The following is a 19,089-nucleotide window of genomic DNA, read 5'->3' on the forward strand; positions in this document are numbered from 1 at the left end:
TTCAATTCTGGTCGCCACACTACCAGAAGGATGTGGAGGCTTTGGAGAGGGTATAGAAAAGATTTACCAGGATGTAGCCTAGTCTGGAGGACATTTGCTATGAGGAGAGGTTGGAGAAACTTGGTTTGTTCTCACTGGAACGATGGAGGTTGAGGGGCGACCTGATAGAAGTCTACAAGATTATGAGGGGCATGGACAGAGTGGATAGTCAGACATTTTTTCCCAGGGTGGAAGAGTCAATTACTAGGGTGCATAGGTTTAAAGTGCAAGGGGCAAGGTTTAGAGATGTACGAGGCAAGTTTTTTTGCACAGAGGGTGGTGGGTGCCTGGAACTGGTTGCCGGGGGAGGTAGTGGAAGCAGATAAGTTAGTTACTTTTAAGGGGCGTCTTGACAAATACATGAATAGAATGGGAATGAAGGGATATGATCCCCAGAAGGGTAGGGGGCTTTAGTTCAGTGGGGCAGCATGGTCGGTGCAGGCTTGGAGGGCCAAAGGGCCTGTTCCTGTGCTGTAATTTTCTTTGATCTTTGAATATTTTAAGGCAGAGATGGATAGATTCTTGGTAAGCAAGGGGTTGATAGGTAATTGGCGGGAGGCAGGATGCAGATTTGAGGTTACTATCAGATCAGCCATTATCTTATAAATGGTGGAACAGACTCGAGGGGCTGCATGGCCTACTCCTGATCCTTATTTGTATGTTCACTCACTGGATATTCAGCCCTGAATGGTAGTGTGGTTATTATGGGGTACGATTTGGTCGTTTACACACCATCTCTTCATATCTTTCCCAACAGGAAGTAAAACAGCTGCAGAAAAGGGGGATAGAATAAGCAGGGTGAGTGGACTCTGACTGACATCTCTAACAGCCAATCAGGAACAGGAGACATATCGACACCCTGCCCACAATTAACATGTCAATCACTCAGTCAGCCAAACTCAGAGAAGAAGGCAGGGCTTTTTTGATTCACTACTTCTCCCATTTCGCCACACCCACATCCCCCCTCACTCCCTACCACCCCCCCCCAATCACCCTCCCCACCCCTTTTATCAAACACCTGTCTGCCTTCAACCTGCTCCCCCAACCTCCTCCATCACACACCTGTCTCCCTTTCACCCCCTTCCATTCTACCCTCCTTCACATCCATATTCTCACTTCAACCCCAGTCCCTCCTTCAGCCCATCCCCCCACTCCACCCTCCCCACCCACTCAACTTGCCTCCTTCAACTCCATCAGCCCATAATTTGATATGTTAGGGAGGATGAAAGTTTATATTTACAAGTTGTGCAAAGGAGACCTACAGATTAATCAATCATTAAAAGTAACAAGGCAGCTCAACAAAGACATTTTATAAAAAATCAAACAAGACTGGGGTCTATTTTGGAGGAATAGAATTTGAAAATAGAGAAGTGATGTTGAACTTGTTTAGGCCACACTTGGAGAGCTGTGCACAGTTCAAACCAACATATTGAAAAAGGACAGAAAGGAACTGGAAAACGTGCAAAAAGCATTGATAATGAGAATTGTGAGATTCTAACGATCAAGAAAGAGTGAATTGGTTAGCACTCTTTTTTCCTACAAAAGGGAAGGCTGGGGGAACATCATCAAAATATTTAAAATGAGGAATTTAGGGGTAAATGGAGAGAAGATGTTCCCACTTGTGTTGGGGAATCCAAAACTAGGGGGAAGAAACATGATGGTCAATAATAAATTGATGAGGAATTCAGGATAAACTTCTTTCCCAAGAGAAGTGAAGGATCTGTTGATAGGGTGAGATGGAAAGAGGAGGGGAGAATGCCCATGTGGAGTATAAGCACTGTTAGAAATCAATTGGGCCGAATGGTCTATTTCTGTGCTTTAAAAACTAGTATCAAAACAAAAAAGAATGTATGTCCTCACACCGGGTCCACTGCCAGTCCCTGAGTCCTACCTCAAGCACTGGTTCAATCTCCTCTCCCCTTTTCTCTCTTGTCCATGTGCTGATCCCACCACTACACATCATCACTGCCTTGGATGCTGTGAGTCTTCCTCTTCTGATCTGCTGTCAAACAACATCCCACACTGATGTTGTCAGTTTGAAAGCCTCTGAGGATGAAGAATGTTATTCCCACACTAGAAATCTCTGTCAAACATTTACCAGGGGAACTGAGACAGCAGCTGCAATAAGTGAGGTTTTATTCAGATGGGACAATGACAAGTTTAAATTCCCACCTGATCTGCTGCTCAAAGTCGCCTCCGTTTCACCGGTCAGTTTCCCAAGCTTCAGGAAACTCATGTTACTCCAGAAATATTAGGATTGGCTGTGAGAGACGTCAATCAGAGAGCCCACCCACTCTGCCCATTCTCTCCTCTTCCTCTTTCACAGCTGCTTCACTTCCTGTAGGGACTGAAAACCAAGTGAGGAGATGGTGAGTGAAGGAGCAGCATTTATAATAATTACAGTGCATAATATCCACACTAATGTTCAGGCAGTCTGACTATCCTGTGGGGAATCAGGTGTGGAAATGCCCCTTATGCTGTGTGAGAAGATCCAGCTGAGAGACCTGTTTACTCGGTGCTTTGTGCTGAGCTGTTTGATTGGAGCTGTGTGTTGGATATTGAGTGTGTTTATTGGAAACATTTCCCTTCTGATTTACAGGCTGAGTTTTGTTGATGGATCATTGCTGATCGGGCGGCACGGTAGCACAGTGGTTAGCACTGCTGCTTCACAGCTCCAGGGTCCTGGGTTCGATTCCCGGCTCGGGTCACTGTCTGTGTGGAGTTTGCACATTCTCCTCGTGTCTGCGTGGGTTTCCTCCGGGTGCTCCGGTTTCCTCCCACTGTCCAAAGATGTGCGGGTTAGGTTGATTGGCCAGGTTAAAAAAAATGCCCCGTAGAGTCCTGGGATGGGTAGGTTAGAGGGATTAGTGGGTAAAATATGTGGGGGTAGGGCCTGGGTGGGATTGTGGTCGGTGCAGACTCGATGGGCCGAATGGCCTCCTTCTGCACTGTAGGGTTTCTATGGTTTCTATGAGAAGAATATGGGAAGTGCAGTGTCTGAAGGTTCTTACTGATTTCTAATTGTTGAGTTGTGTGTGTGTTGGGAGCTGGTTCTTATCCTCTGGACTGTGAATGGTTAGTTCTGACTGTCTATGTGTTCCCATCTGGATGTTTCCTGTCTGTTAAACCCTCCAAGACCTATTTCGTTCATCTCCCCCCACCCCCCAACTCGGTAACCTCCTCAGAAAAGAAAAAAAGACTTACATTCATATAGAGCATCACATGACTACCAGATGTCCCAAAGCTCTTTACAGTCAATGAAGTATTTGAGAAGTGTGGTCACTATTGTAATGTAGAAATCTGACAGCCAATGTGTGCACAGCCAGCTCCCAAGGGAGTTGGAGGAAATCATGTTTCCTTTTCCTGTTTTACAGAAGGATTGCACCATACTGCACCAGAGAATAGACACTGCAGATAGTTCCTGACCATCACCTGAAGAATAATTGTACAACCACATGGAAGAGAAACCATTCCAGAGTGAGGCGAACAACCAAGGATGCATACAGGCACCGACATTCTTGAATCAGCAAAACGTTCACACAGATGAGAAACTGTTCAGGTGTGAGTTGTGTGACAAGTCATTCTCAAAGTCATGGAATCTCCACACACACCGACGCATTCACACAGGGGAGAAACCATTCACATGTGAGGTGTGTGAAAAATCATTCTCACAGTTATCGAACCTCCACATACATCGCCGCATTCACACTGGGGAGAAACCATTCACGTGTGAGGTGTGTGACAAATCATTCTCGCATTCGTCAACCTTCCGCGAACACCAACGCACTCACACTGTGGAGAGTCCGTTCAAGTGTGAGGAGTGCAACAAATCATTCTCAAACTCATCAAACCTCCGTGCACACCAACGCATCCACACTGGGGAGAAACCATTCACATGCAAAGTGTGCGATAAATCATTCTCCCACTTAACAACCCTCCGCGTACACCAACGTATTCACACAGGGGAGAAACCATTCACATGCGAGGTGTGCGACAAGTCCTTTGCACAGTTATCATCCCTCCGTGCCCACCAACGCATTCACACCGGGGAGAAACCAGTGAAGTGTGAGGTGTGCGACAAAGCCTTCTCACAGTTAGGGAATCTCCTGGTCCATCAGAAGATACACACAGGGGAGAAACCCTTCAAGTGTAATATTTGTGATAAAGCATTTTTGAGGTCTTCGAGTCTCCTGATACACCAGATGATTCACACCGGGGAGAAACCCTTCAGATGTAAATTCTGTGAGATGGCTTTCATCCAATCGTCTGATCTCCTGAGGCACCAGAGGATTCACGCAAGGGGAGATGCCCAACAAATATGAGATATGCGACCAAGCCTTCACGCAGTTATCAACACTCGTAGAACATCAACGAATTCACACTGGGGTGAAGCCATTCCTGTGTGATGTTTGCAACAAATCCTTCTCGAGGTTATTGTACCTCTTGCTCCATCGGAGAATTCACACAGGGGAGTAACTCTTCAGGCATGATACTTGTGATACTCCTCCACTCCCCTGGAAGCATCAGCAGATCCACACTGGTGAGAAATCATTGAGGTGAGGTGTGTGATATATCCTTCACATAGTCAGCATATCTCCTAATCCATCCAAGGGGCAGTGCAGTGGCACAGTAATTAGCACTGCTGCCTCATAGCACCAGGGACCCAGGTTCGATTCCAGCCTTGGGTGACAGTTTGTGCAGAGTTTACACATTCTCCCCATGTCTGCATGGGTTTCCTCCGGGTGCTCCAGTTTCCTCCCGCAGTCCAAAGATGTGATTGGCCATGCTAAATTGCCCCTTTGTGTCCCAAGATGTGTAGGTGAGGGGGAATAATGGGTAAATGCATGGGGTAAGATACTCTATTGGAGACCCAGTGCAGATTCGATGGGCTGACTGGGCTCCTGCACTGTAAGGATCCTATGATATACGCACTCGCATAGAAGATACACTACCAGTGTGAGTTCTATAATAAAATCTTCACTCAGTTCTACGTCCACTTGGTACAATGAACCCACGTGGGAGACAAACTCTTCCAGTGCGACTTGTGTCTGGATTGTTTCACAATCTTCGTACTTGCCAAACACTGTCATCTCCATGCAGTTTGGGGCCCGATCACCTGCTTCTTTTACACTGAGAATTGTATGTCACTTTACCCCTGAATAGTATGGCTCTCCTTTTAATGCTCTGCCCGCTTGTTCTAAATTCTCTCAACAGATGAACAGTTTCTCAGAAACTTGTTTAATCATCTTAGATCCACAATTAAATTAACCCTTAATTTTCTACAGTCAAGGGAATGGAAGCACGGTGTGTACAACCTGTCCTCATAATTTAACCCTTTTAGCCCCAGGATTCTGGTGAATCTATGTTGCACTCCCTCCAAGGTCAATATATTCTTCCTGAGGTGCAGTGCCCAGAACTGAACACAGTTCTCCACATAGGGTCTAAATAGAGTTCTATGCAGCTGGAACATAACTTCCACAAGGACACAGTTGCTTTTTTGGGGGGGCGGGGGAGGGGGGGGCTGGGGAGAGAAGTTGTGGGTTAACTTTTCTCTTCAGGATGGTTCTGGAGCAATGAGCAGTTTTGACAGAGGAAAGCAAGACCACGAATGCTTGATGGTCCAATCAGATCTGCTGATGGATGGCTAAACCAGTTGTGTGCCAGATACACTCAAATCTTCACCCCTTGGACTTGAGTAGCAGGGAGAACGACCAGGAAGGAAGTAAAGATAATTTTGGGAACAAGGGTGTAGAAGGTGAATATGAGAGAATGGTTAAACCAGATTGACGGCTACAGAAGCATTGTGGTGAATGGAGGGTCAAAAGGCAGAGAGTTGGGAATTAAAAAACACTGTCCAACTCACCTGGGGGTAGAGTGTCTTCCAGGAGTGGAAACTGATTGGTCCATGGATCCACATGACCATTGGAGCTCTGTAACCATTGGTGGGTTTGTATGATGGAAACAAGCTCCATCCTGTGTCACTAATGTTCGGTGTAATTTCTGACCATCGGAATTGGGAGCCAGACTAAAGCACAGGAATTTTAAAGAAACTTCTGTCTGTAGTATTCTGAGAGAGTTTCCCCGGATGTGAATGTGTTAGTAAAGTGAGCCAGTTCTCAGGAGTGGGTATGGGGTAGAATTAGACCCTGCTTTAGTTGGTGATGTGAATTATAGACATGCTCTTTGGATGTTTGACTAATACCCTGGGTAAGGTTTTTCCTCTCCTGTCTGGGAGGATTACTATCCTGAGTATGATGAGGAAGTGAGGGTGTGAGTTAAATAGATCAGATTAGATTAAAAAGATTATGAAGACTGGGCCTTCATTCTGTGGAGTTCAGAAGTATGAGATGACTTTCAAACATTCGGAATTCTTAGATAAAAACAAATTACTTTATTACTTTACATTATTCCAAGATTCATTTCATGTTCTGGAAAATATCTTGAGTCATTTACAAATGCTTTGTTATTTTGATTGACTCAAAGTTTGATGTAAGCTGAATATTGTGTTGTTGCTTGTCTGCTGTTTTATCAATATTTTGTATAGATTTATAACTCACAATAAATTCATTTTTTTAACTCAATCCAAACTTCCCTATTTGTCAGCAGGGTATGTTCCTATTCACTGAAACACTCTGGAGGCTACAGTAAGCGTCCGGTACACAATATGTTCATTCAGCGTCACTCTGGGTTGGTATATTTTCTCCATCAATGGGTTTAGAATTTCCAGTTCACAGGAAGCAGGAAGAAAGATTTGCATTTCAATTATATGTCAACTTTCACAAGCTCAAGATTTCTGAAGGCATTTTACAGCAAATGGAATGCAGTTTGAAGTGTGGTCACTGTTGTAATCTAAAAGACATCACAGCCAATTTGTACACAGCAAGCTCCTACAAACCCCAGTATGATAATTACCAGTAAATCGTTTTTTGTGACATTGTTTACAGGATCCATATTGACCAGGACATTAGGGAAAACTCCCTTGCTCTTCTACAACATAGTGTCATGGGATCTTTTACATTAATCTGAGGGGGCAGACAGTTTCTTGATTTAACTCAATGCAAAAATGGTACCTCTGACAGTGCAGCACTCCCTCAGTACTGCATTGGAATGTCAACCTCAGCGCTCAAGTCTCTGGAACGAGACTTGAACCACAACCTTCTGACTCAAAGAGATGAGAGTGCTAACTAAGGCGCAGCTGACAATAATGTACAATATTTCTGTTGTATTAGATTCAGTTTCTGAGCAGCTAAATCCAAAGGCTGGAGAATTGAAACTAAAACAAAATTACATTTTAAAATAATTTTTCAGTTGAGTGGAGCTGTTTCTGGCAGGTACTGGTGAAGATGTACTGAGGTGGGAATTTTAAATTGTTTATAAATTAACAGCCCCTTCCCACCCCTCTCCCAGTGACAACAACCCTCACATTTCAAAAAAAGATAAAAGAAAGGAATTGGGATCTCGGCACTGATATCAATGGTTCTGGAGAATAGATGACAAGATGGTGCAGGGTCCAGTGAAAGAAAAACAGCTCCGGCTGTGACCGGGGAGAGAGAGGGCTAGTGTGAGAGAAGAAGTGGTACAGGGTGAGAGAGAGAGAGTGTCTGTATGTGAGAGAGAGGTAAACTAACATTGAGAAGGAGAGGGGGAATTACAGAGGTGGTGGTGAAGAAGGAGGCCTTTTACAGTGTGAGAGGGTTCATGGTGCTAGCAACATTGCTCAGTTTCACATTTCCAGTTTATGTTTTTCATGTGTACACGATTTCCCAATTCAATTTTTGTCAGAAAAAATAATTACTATAGCTTCTAAACCACACCCCCCCCCCCCCCCCCCCCCCCCCCCACAACCTGGGCCTCATTTTACAAGGTACTGTTAGAACACCAATCATCATCATCTATGCTCAGACGCAGGATACTGATTCCTCATTGGTCGTTGCATATCTCTCTATCCTGTGCCAGTCTTTTCCATTTGCCAATAACTTCAAGTTTTGAGTCTCCAAGATTCACATTCCCTTCCTCCTTCATCTTTCCATGATGTGGACTTGATTACATGTAAAGATCTCTCCAATCACACTGTCTGTACCTGTAAAGACTTGATCACATTTAAAGACTCGCATATATAGACATTCTTTGTCTATATATACCATGTTTGTGAAACCTACCTTTCCACTCACCTGATGAAGGAGCAGTGCTCCGAAAGCACGTGATTCCAAATAAACCTTTTGGACTTTAACCTGGTGTTGTGAGACTTCTTACTGTTCTTCATCTTTCCCCTTCAAATCTTTCCCAATCATTCCTCTGTGCAACATGTGCTTTTATCATCTCTTGCTAATCTGTTTCCTCTTAAGACGTCTCTCTGTCTTTCTCTAATTACATTCAGCAAATGTCTTTGTCCATTCATCTCCTCATCATTTTCTCATTTGTTATTTGTTCTGCCCAGCTGATCCTTTCCATTCTCTTCCAAACCTACATTTCAAGGAGTTTTAGTAAGTTGGTCCCGTCTTTCTCCAAGATGTAAGTTTCACATCCATACAAATTTACACTCCAAATCAAGCTCTTTCCCAGTTGTTTCTTGAGCTGTTTACTGAATTTTCCGGTTACCACTGTCTCTTCTTACCAAATATGACCTTTCCCCTCACTATCCTTGTTCATCATTCTCTGCCATCTTCCATTTACAGATATTATGCTTCATAAACACTTCAATTCTTGCACATGTTCTAATTCTCTTCCTGCTATGACTGAATATTTCATGGTGATTTGAAATATGCATCACTTTGGTTTTGTAAATGTTGACTTTCATTTCAAAGTTCGTACCTGCTGTAACGACTCGATCGACTATTTCCCAATCATTCCTCTGTGCAACATGTGCTTTTATCATCTTCAAGATAACATTATAATTCACTCCCCCTTCATCGTACGCCAGCTTTGTGCCTTTAAACCCTTAATTTATCACAGCTTCTGTATAAATACTGAAGAGGATTGGCGATAGACAACAGTCTGTCAACTCTTTGTCTAAATGCATGTATAGATGTCATATGTGTCATCAATCCCTCTGGTCTTCTCCAATGTTTTTCAGCACGTCAAGAGTTTAATCCAGTCAACCCAATCAAATCCTTCTCCAAAATCTATAGAACAAAAATAGAATTCCTGTCCAAACTCTAAACTGTGTTCACTCATTAATCATACAATGCTGATTTCTGCTCTTGTCCCTCTTCCTCTATGAAATCCAAACTGGTCATCACCGATGTAGCTCTGTGCCTTCCCACCCACCCACTCTCTGTGCTATAACTTTGAACAAACCTTTGGAGCATGGACAAGCAGATTAATTGTACGACAGCCAGAAAATCAGCAAACTTTGGCTTATTTCGTACGATGGTCATTATGGTCTGCAAGAGGTCCCCTGTTCATTCCCCTGATAAGGAAATAACTTTTCACAGCTTAGTAAACATTGATGTTAAGTTTGTCCAAATGATTTTAATCTGTAGATATTTCATTTCTTCTTTCCAGTTTTTACTATTTATTTCTGCTCTTATCTCACTCTCCAGTATTTCTGGTCCAGTGAAATTAATGTCAGTATTACTCTCTTCCTCAAGCTCAATCATTTCAGGGTTTTCATTTTTAGTTCTTTAATATGCTACTTAATCAGATTTTGTTAATAACCCATTTTCTGTTCTCTTGCTGTTTTTTCAGTCCTTTATGCTGAGTGCCACTAATCTCCTTTTCTTTTGCACACAGTGTCTACCCTTCTAGTTAATTCAATTCTTTGAGTATATCACACTGCTCTTTTAGCCATTGTTGACATGACTTTTCTGTTTCTCCTCTTGTTACTTAAGTATCTCTATTTCACCTTGCCATCTTCAGCTTTGGTATTCTTCCATTTTCTCCCTTATTTCATCCTTTGCAACATGGTTTGTTCATCCATTTTCCTCTTAAAAACCCGATGGTATTTGCCCCCACTTCCTTTGATGGATTATTTAATCTGCTTCCATTGCTTAATCATGTTTATGGTATTCTTATCTTTTCCAGCTAGTACTTAATTTACAAGTTCTTCATTTAATTATTTCAGCTTCTCCAGGTTCCACTGCTTTCTGTGCATTCCACCTTCGATCTACCTCAGTCATTCCACTTTCACCAAGATTATGATTTCATTTGTGTCAGCTCCTGGCTGCAGCCTTCAAGTTCTTAACACTACCACAATATCTTTATCTCACCCTTTCATAGTCCAGTTCAAATCTTCCTGTATTGCCAAACATTTTTCCATCAATATCATCTTCTATGATGCCTAAACCACCCTAACAGCACAGTGGGTGTAACTACACCACATGGTTTACAGCGGTTCAAGAAGGCAGCTCGCCACCACCTTCAAAGGGCAACTAGAAATAGGCATTAAAAATGCCTGCCAAGCCAGTGGCACCGACATCCCGTAAATAAATAAAAACTGTTTATTCTCATGAATTCTGTACTTCCGCAAAATTTATTGTTGCTTCCTTTTTGAACAATTTGTCCTTGAAAATAATCACAGAAAAATCCTGGAAAAAATTAGAAGGTCTGGCAGCATCCATGGAGAGAGAAACAGAGTGAACGTTTTAAGTCCCTATACTTTTTCAGAGGTCATACAGGTTCCATTTATAAATCCATTTATATATATGTGAGAATTTTGCATATGAGTATTTTGCTGAACGTTGACTTCAGAGGCTACACCCGTCCTTTGTCAAATGCAATTTCGCCTGTCCATTAACAGGGGCTCAACTCCACGTTATTTTGATGTTTGTTGGTTGAAGCTGGGAATTCTAGGATGGGGTTGAGGGAGGTAGGAGGGGGGGATGAGGAGGGTGAGCGAGGGGAGATGGGGGGTGAGGGAGGGGAGATGGGGGGTGAGGGAGGGGGATGACGGGTTGACAAAGGGAGATGGGGGAGTGAGGGGGTTGACCGGCTGCAAACTTGGTTCCCACCACCCGAGGCTGGGATTTACAGGTGCACACCTCCAATTGCAGCCCCACCCTCCCCCACCAATGTGACAGCCGCTCGGGCTCACGCTCCCTCACACTCCAATTCCCGAATGCTGGGCGCCAACCACCAATGCGGGCAGCAGAACTGCAGTTCCCATCAGGCACCGCAAGCTGGCTCTCCCCACTTCCCCCAACTCCCCCACCCCTCCCAATTCCATACTGCTTTTTCTCTCTGGAGGGTCCTCTACACAGCAGTTCTCCCCTTGCCATCGGGGACCTGGGGTGGAGGGTATTGCACACAGCCGTCCCGTACAACCAGAGGTCGCTTTGGTTCTCGGACTCCCAAGATGCCTGTATCTTTTGTGGCTTTGTAGAGTCCGAGTTGTCGAAATTGTCCAAGGCTGCACCCCCTTTCAGTTTTCTGAAAACTCTGCTCCTTTCTATTTTGATTGCACTTGACACCCATGATCCTGATCTTTGGGCACCTGGTGTGGACAGAGGAAGACCTCCTCATGGACCTGTTCCGGAGCCAAGCTGGCTATTAATAGGTCCAGATAACAGGCAGTCACAAGGGTTGTCCGTCCCGACTGTCTGCCCCTCTTCCACGACTAGGTTCACTGCCATCCCTGGAAGTTGAGACTGGTGGCTGATTTCAAGGAGCTTTGAAAATAACAACAGTTTGTCTTCGTGATTTCATGTGGACAAAAAAGTCATATTTGCAAGCTGTGCAAGGGCAGAACTACAGATTCATCAATCATTAAAAGTAACAAAGCAGCTCAACAAAGACATTTTATTAATCAAACAATAAGACTGGGTTCCAATTTTGGAGGAATAGAATTGAAAAGCAGAGAAGTGATGTTGAACTTGTCTAGAAGCTTGTTTAGACCATACTTGGAGAGCTGTGTACATTTCAGATCAACATATTGAAAAAGGATAGAAAGGAACCGGAGAAGGTGCAAAAGAACTTGGGAAGAATGATATTGAGAATTAAGGGATTATAACTTTCAGGAAAGATTGAAGACGAGCACTCTTTTCCATAGAAAAGAGAAGGTTGAGGGGGAATATCACAGAAATCTTTAAAATGATGAATAATAAATTTGAGAATTTGAGGTTAAATGGAGAGAAGATCCCACTGTGTGAGGAGAGTCGAAAATTAGCAGCCAGAAATATATGATGGTCAATAATAGATCCAATGAGGAATTTAGGAAAAATCTATTTCTCCAAAGAATGGTTAGAATGTAGAACTTGCTCCCACAGGTTGAGGCAAATAGTTGATGGAAAGCCAGATAAGTAGATGAGGGAGAAAGGAATAGAAGGATCTGCTGATAGGGTGATATAATAGGTAGGGAGAAAGCTCATCTGGAGCATAAGCACCAGTACAAAACATATGGGCCAAATGGTCTATTTCTGTGCTTTAAAAACTAGAAAAATAAAAACTAAAAAATAATGTATGTCCTCACCCCGGATGCACTGCCACTTCCTGAGTCCCACTTCAAGAGCTGATTCAATCTCCTCTCGCCTTTTCTCTCCTGTGCATGTGCTGATCCCACCACTGCACATCATCTCTGCCGTGGGTCTTCCTCTTCTGATCTGCTGTCAAACACATCCCGGGCTACACATCCAACACTGATGTTGTCAGTTTGAAAGACTCTAAGGATGAAGAATGCTATTCTCACACCAGAAATCTCTGTTAAACATTTACCTGGGGAACTGAGACAGCAGCTGCAATAAGTGAGGTTTTATTCAGATGGGACAATGACAAGTTTAAATCCCCACCTGATCTGCTGCTCAAAGTCGCCTCCGTTTCACCGGTCAGTTTCCCAAGCTTCAGGAAACTCATGTTACTCCAGAAATATTTGGATTGGCTGTGAGAGACATCAATCAGAGAGCCCACCCACTCTGCCCATTCTCTCCTCTTCCTCTTTCACAGCTGCTTCACTTCCTGTAGGGACTGAAAACCAAGTGAGGAGATGGTGAGTGAAGGAGCAGAATTTATAATAATTACATTGCATAATATCCACACTAATATTCAGGCAGTCTGACTGTCCTGTGGGGAATCAGGTGTGGAAATGCCCCTTATGCTGTGAGAGAAGATCCAGCTGAGAGACCTGTTTACTCGGTGCTTTGTGCTGAGCTGTTTGATTGGAGCTGTGTGTTGGGTATTGAGTGTGTTTATTGGAAGCATTTCCCTTCTGATTTACAGGCTGAGTTTTGTTGATGGATCATGACTGAAAATGAGAATATGGGAAGTGCAGAGTGTCTGAGGATTCTTACTGATTTCCTATTGTTGAGTTGTGTGTGTGTTTTGGGAGCTGGGGTATTGTCTTGTGGGCTGTGAATGGTCAATTCTGTCCGTGTGTGAGGAACTGATGTTTCCCTAGTTTTTTTTCAAATCCCTTCCAGATCTCCCACCACCCCTATTTCTGAAACCTCCTCAGGAAAAAAATATTACATACATTTACATAGAGCCTTGGACGACCACCATATGTCTCAAAGTTCTTTACAGCCTTTGAAGTGATTTTTGAAGTGTTGCCACTGTGGTTGTATAGGAATTGTGGCAGCTAATGTGTGTACAGCAAGCTCCCACGTACAGCAAGCTCCCACAAACAGCAAGGCGATAATCACTAGAAAATCTATTTTTAATGGTGTTTATTGATGGATTAATGTTGGTTAGGACGCCAATTATAACTCCTCTTCTCTTCAAAATAGTGCCATGGGGTCTCTTACACTCACGCTAGAGAGAACAGAAGCGGCCTTGGTTTAATATCCCACCTGGAAGATGGTACCTCTCTCAGCACAGCATTGAAATATCAGCCTCAGTGCTCAAGTCCTGCAGTGGGACTTGAACCCACAATCTTCATGCTCAGAGGTAAGTGTGCCATTTCCTGAGGCAAAGTTGGCAATCAACCCAGCTCTACAATCCTCTGTTACATCTGCGCTCCTCCAATATTGCAGTATCCTTTATTTTAATAGCTCCATCACTGGCTGTGCCTTTAGCTGCCTGGACCCGAAACTCAGGAACATTATCACTAAATCTCTGTATATCCCGCTCTCCCCTTTTTTAAGATACTTGTTAAAATCTGCCTCTTTGCTCGGACATTTGTCATCTGTCCTCTGGCTGACTGTTAAATGACGTCTGTAATGCACCTTGAAGTGTTTTGTGACCTTTTATAATGTTAAATGTGCTATGGAGACCAAGTTGCTGTTGCTCCTGGACAGCACGGTGTCAGCTCCCTGATTCTGGATTATATTCAGCTTTGTGTGTCTAACTGGGCTGTCCCGACAGAACTGCTGCAGAGGTTCATGTTGGAGTTCATTGTGACCAGCTGAAGAGCTGCTTCAGAGGTGGGGGGGAGTGAATGAAATCTGACTTGATACTTGATACATGATGCATGACTTTGTACTGTTCCTTCATCATTCAGCTGTCTTGAATAATTGGAAATATTGCTTCAGTCTAACTGATTGAAGAATTCTGGTTTATCCTGGGAAATTAGATACACTGCACTCACTCAGACTGCACATCTCAAATTCAGTTGTCAGACACAGCACTGGATTAGACTATCAAATCCAAGCCTAGGCTTTTGGGAGAGGTCTTCAGGTATAATCTTTAAAGAAACCATTAAAAGGCATTTCAATTAGTGAGTCTCCAGGTGCAGCAGCCGAATTGTTATGGAGATGATAGGGGCAAGGCCATAGAGGGATTTGAAAACCAAGATGAGAATTTTAAAATTGAGATGTTGCTTGATCAGTGAGCCAATGTGGATCAGTGAGCACAGGGTGATTGATGAATGAGTCTTGGTGTCAGCTCAGACAGGGTTTTGGAAGAGCTCAGGTTTACATTGCACGATATGAGAGCAGCCAGGAGAGTATTGGAATAGTTGAGTCTGGAGCTTACAGAGCTGAGGGTTTCAGCAGCAGATAAGCTGCGGCAAGGCTTCACTGGTCTCTCCTGTGACTGGAGCTTGTATCTCTTCCTATGCTCGGTGTCCCTATTCCTGAGCAACACAATGACAGTGAGAGCCAGAGATGGTAACGGATAACCCTTCATGGAATCATACGCTGGAATTCTACCACCCCACCCGCCACAGAATTAGAGCGGGCGAGGGATGGACAATGGAAATGTCCGTTGACCTTGGGCAGGAATTTCTGGTCTCGCTCGAGCGAGGCTGTAAAATCCCACCCACTGTCTGACACAAAAGGAGACTATTTGGCCCATGGACTCTGTGCTGACTCTTTTGAAGAACAATTAAGTTGGTTCTAGTCCCCCAACCTTCCCAATAACCCTATAATCTTTCCTCTTTCAAGTATTTATAGTGAAGATTATTATTGAATCTGCATCCACTGCACATCAGACAGTGCATTCCAAATCCTAATCACACATTGTGTAAAAACATTTTTCATCAAGTCACCTCTGATTCTTTTACCAATCATCTCTTACCTGTAACCTCTAGTTATTGATGCTCTGCCAATGAAAATGTTTCTTTATTGTCTAATGATTTTTTCATGATTTTAAACATCTCTAACAAATCTCCTCTTAGCTTTCTCTAATCGAAAGGAAACAATCCCAGTTTATCCACATAACTGTAATTCCTCAATTCTGGAGCCATTCTAGTAAATCTCTTCTGTACCCTGTTCAAAAGTATTTTTTACATAACATACCAGAGGCTACCTCAGCTTCTCTCGCCAAATGGTGGACTGAATATACATTCTCAATGAGCAAGACTCAGTCTCAAAACTGTCTAGCATCTTAGTATCCGGCACTTGAAAAGCTCCATTAAATTATCATTCCTGTGTAGTATTTTTCACCTTAAACTCATATACTAATGGTAAAACTACACAAGTAACACAAGCTCTATGGCCTGGTATGGTGGGGAGGGTCTGGGGAGGAATGACAGTAGCCACTGAGGAGTCAGCCACTTAAGCAGAGAGAGGGAGTTGGAGGAAATCATGTTTCCGTTTCCTTTTTTTACAGAAGGATTGCGCTGTACTACACCAGAGAATGCAGAGAGGATAGATACCACAGATAGATCTTGACTATCACTCAAGAGATAACTGTACAACCACATGGAAGAGAAACCATTCCAGAGTGAGGTGAGAATTCAAGAATGCATACCAGCTCCAACACTCTTGAATCAGCAACACATTCACCCAGATGAGAAGTTGTTCAAGTGTGAAGTGTGCAACAAGTCATTCTCCAAGTTATGGAACCTGCACAGGCACCGGCGCATGCACACCGGGGAGAGACCATTCACATGCGAGGTGTGTGACAAATCATTCTCACAATTATCAACACTCCGCACACACCGACGCATTCACACTGGGGAGAAACCATTCACTTGTGATGTATGCAACAAATCATTCTCGCATTCGTCAACCTTCCGCGAACACCAACGCATTCACACCGGGGAGAAACCATTTAAGTGCGATGTGTGTGACAAATCATTCTCGGACTCATCAACCCTCCGCGTACACCAACGCATTCATACTGGAGAGAAACCGTTCACGTGCGATGTGTGTGACAAATCATTTGCACAGTTATCGACCCTCCGTGCCCACCAACGCATTCACACCGGAGAGAAACCGGTCAAGTGTGAGGTGTGTGACAAAGCTTTCTCACAGTTAGGGAGTCTTCTAGTCCATCAGAAGATCCACACAGGGGAGAAACCCTTCAAGTGTAATGTTTGCGACAAAGCTTTTGTAAGGTCTTCGAGCCTACTGATACACCAGATGATTCACACTGGGGAGAAACCCTTCAGATGTGAATTTTGTGAGATGGCTTTCATCCAATCGTCTGATCTCCTGAGGCACCAGAGGATTCACACAGGAGAGAAACCCTTCAAATGTGAGATATGCGAACAAGCCTTCACGCAGTTATCAACACTCGTAGAACACCGACGAATTCACACTGGGGTAAAGCCATTCCCGTGTGATGTTTGCAACAAATCCTTCTCGAGGTCATCATACCTCTTGCTCCATCGGAGAATTCACACAGGGGAGTAACTCTTCAGGTACAATACGTGCGACAAGGCTTTTGCCCACTCCTCTTGAAGCATCAAAAGATCCACCCTGGTGAGAAATCACTGTGATGAGGTGTGTGGTAAGACCTTCACATAGTGAAGTGCACCAGGAGATACACTATCAGTGTGAGTTATGTCATAAAATCTTCACTCAGTTCTCCGTCCTCTTGGAGTAATTAACCCATGTGGGAGACAAACTCTTCCAGTGCGAAATGTATCAGGCTTGTCTCACCCTCTTGTTCTCACCAAACACAGCCATCTCCACACAGACTTGGGGCCCAGTCACCTATAATCATAGAATTCCTACAGTGTTGAACATGGCCATTTGGCCTATCAAGTCTGCATCGACTCTTCAACAGAGATGGTGGACAACAGGCCCACCCCATCCCCGTAACCCCGCGCATTTACCCCATTAATCCCCCTAACCTACACATCTTCAGACACTTGGGGGCAATTTAGCATGGCCAATCCTCCTAGCCATCTTTGGACTGTGGGAGAAAACCAGATCACTCAGAGGAAACCCATGCAGACACAGGGAGAAGGTGCAAACTCCACACACAAAATCATCCAAGGCAGGAATTGAACCTGGGTCCCTGGCACTGTGAGGCAGCAGTGCTAGCCCTGTTTCTGTTACACTGAGAATTGTATGTCATGTCATCCCTGAACAGTCTAGCTCCAATTCTAATGCTCTGTCCCCTCTGTTCTGGAGTCTCCCACCAGAGGAATAGTTTCTCTCGAATGACACTATCAACTTGTTTGATCGCCAATTAAGAACCTCAATTATATTACTGCTTAATTTTCTACATTCAAGGGAACGCAAGCTCAGTCTGTACAACCTGTCCTCATAATTTAACCCTTTTAGCCCCAGGAACATTCTGGTGAATCTATGCCAGAATAGGACCTTGCTTTAGTTGGTTATGTGAATTATAGACAGATACCTTTTAGGTGACAGGTGTTTGACTAATACCATGGGTAATGCTTGTATTGTCTTGTCTGGGAGGACTGCTATCCTGAGTATGGTGAGGGAGTGGGGGTGTGTCTCTACAGACCTGAGATTCCTCAGCCCATCACACCACAATGTAATAGTATGATACGCTCACTTTAAATTCTTCACACTTTCATGTGCTGGGAAAGATCTTGAATCATTTTCAAATGTTTCTTTTATTTTTGTTGACTCTTAAGTTTGTTGTAAGCTGAATATTGTGTTATTTGTCTGCTGTTTTATCAAATTTCTATATAGATTTATAACCCACAATAAATTCACTTTTAGCTTAACCCCGATCCTCTTCAGGTGACAGGTGTTTGAGTAATACCATGGGTAATGTTTGTGCTCTCCTGTCTGTAAGGACTACTATCCTGAGTATGATGAGGGAGTCGGGGTGTGAGTTAAATAGATTAGAAAGATTAAATGGACTGAACGATCATTCTCTGGATTTGAGAAGAATGAGATGATATTCAAACATACAGAATTCTTATGTGCTTGACAGGGTAGATGTAGAAAGGATATTTTCTCTGGCTGGGAAGGTGGGGGAAGGGATGGTCTAGACCAATGGATAACTGCTCAAAATATGGGGTAGACCATTTCGGAATTGGATAAAGAAGAATTTCTTCATTCAGAGGGTGGAGAATCTCGATAATTCTCTGCCCTAGAGAGTGTGGTGGATCTGTAATTGAGTATATTCAAGAGAGACTAATATATCTCTACATATTAAAAATATCAAGGGATATGGAAATGGTGCAGGAAAATGCTGCTGAAGTAGAAAACCAGCCATCATCTTGGTAAATGGCCATCTCAAAGGCTGAATGACTTACTTATTGTGTGACCACCTATTTCTTATATTCTTATGAGTCTCTACAGAGCTGAGTTCTATCAGCCCAACATACCTCGATGTAATAATGGTGATATGTTCACCTTATACTTTTCCAAGATTCATTTCATGTTCTGGAAAAGATCTTGAATCATTCACAAATGCTTTGTTATTTTGGTTGATTCAAAGTTTGATATAAGCTGAATGTTGCGTCGTTTGTTGTTTTATCAATCTTCTGTATAGATTTTTAACTCACAATAAATTCTTTTTATTTTAACT

At 43.4% G+C, this 19,089-nt stretch overlaps 2 protein-coding genes across 3 annotated transcripts in view; one reads left to right on the top strand and one right to left on the bottom strand.

Moving 5' to 3' along the window:
- The window catches only part of LOC144497048 (uncharacterized), a 388,053-nt gene that overhangs the window by 29,934 nt on the left and 339,030 nt on the right, over positions 1-19,089 (bottom strand). The gene's annotated exons all lie outside the window — the stretch shown is intronic.
- Positions 2,387-19,015, top strand: LOC144497057 (uncharacterized). Its single transcript, XM_078217790.1, is given in 4 exon segments — positions 2,387-2,408; positions 3,414-4,337; positions 4,339-4,446; positions 16,155-19,015. Coding segments are annotated over 3 exon segments (1,782 nt in total). The 5' UTR covers positions 2,387-2,408; positions 3,414-3,494; the 3' UTR covers positions 16,986-19,015.

The sequence above is a fragment of the Mustelus asterias genome, chromosome 8 (genome assembly GCF_964213995.1).
Source record: "Mustelus asterias chromosome 8, sMusAst1.hap1.1, whole genome shotgun sequence".
Taxonomy (NCBI): domain Eukaryota; kingdom Metazoa; phylum Chordata; class Chondrichthyes; order Carcharhiniformes; family Triakidae; genus Mustelus; species Mustelus asterias.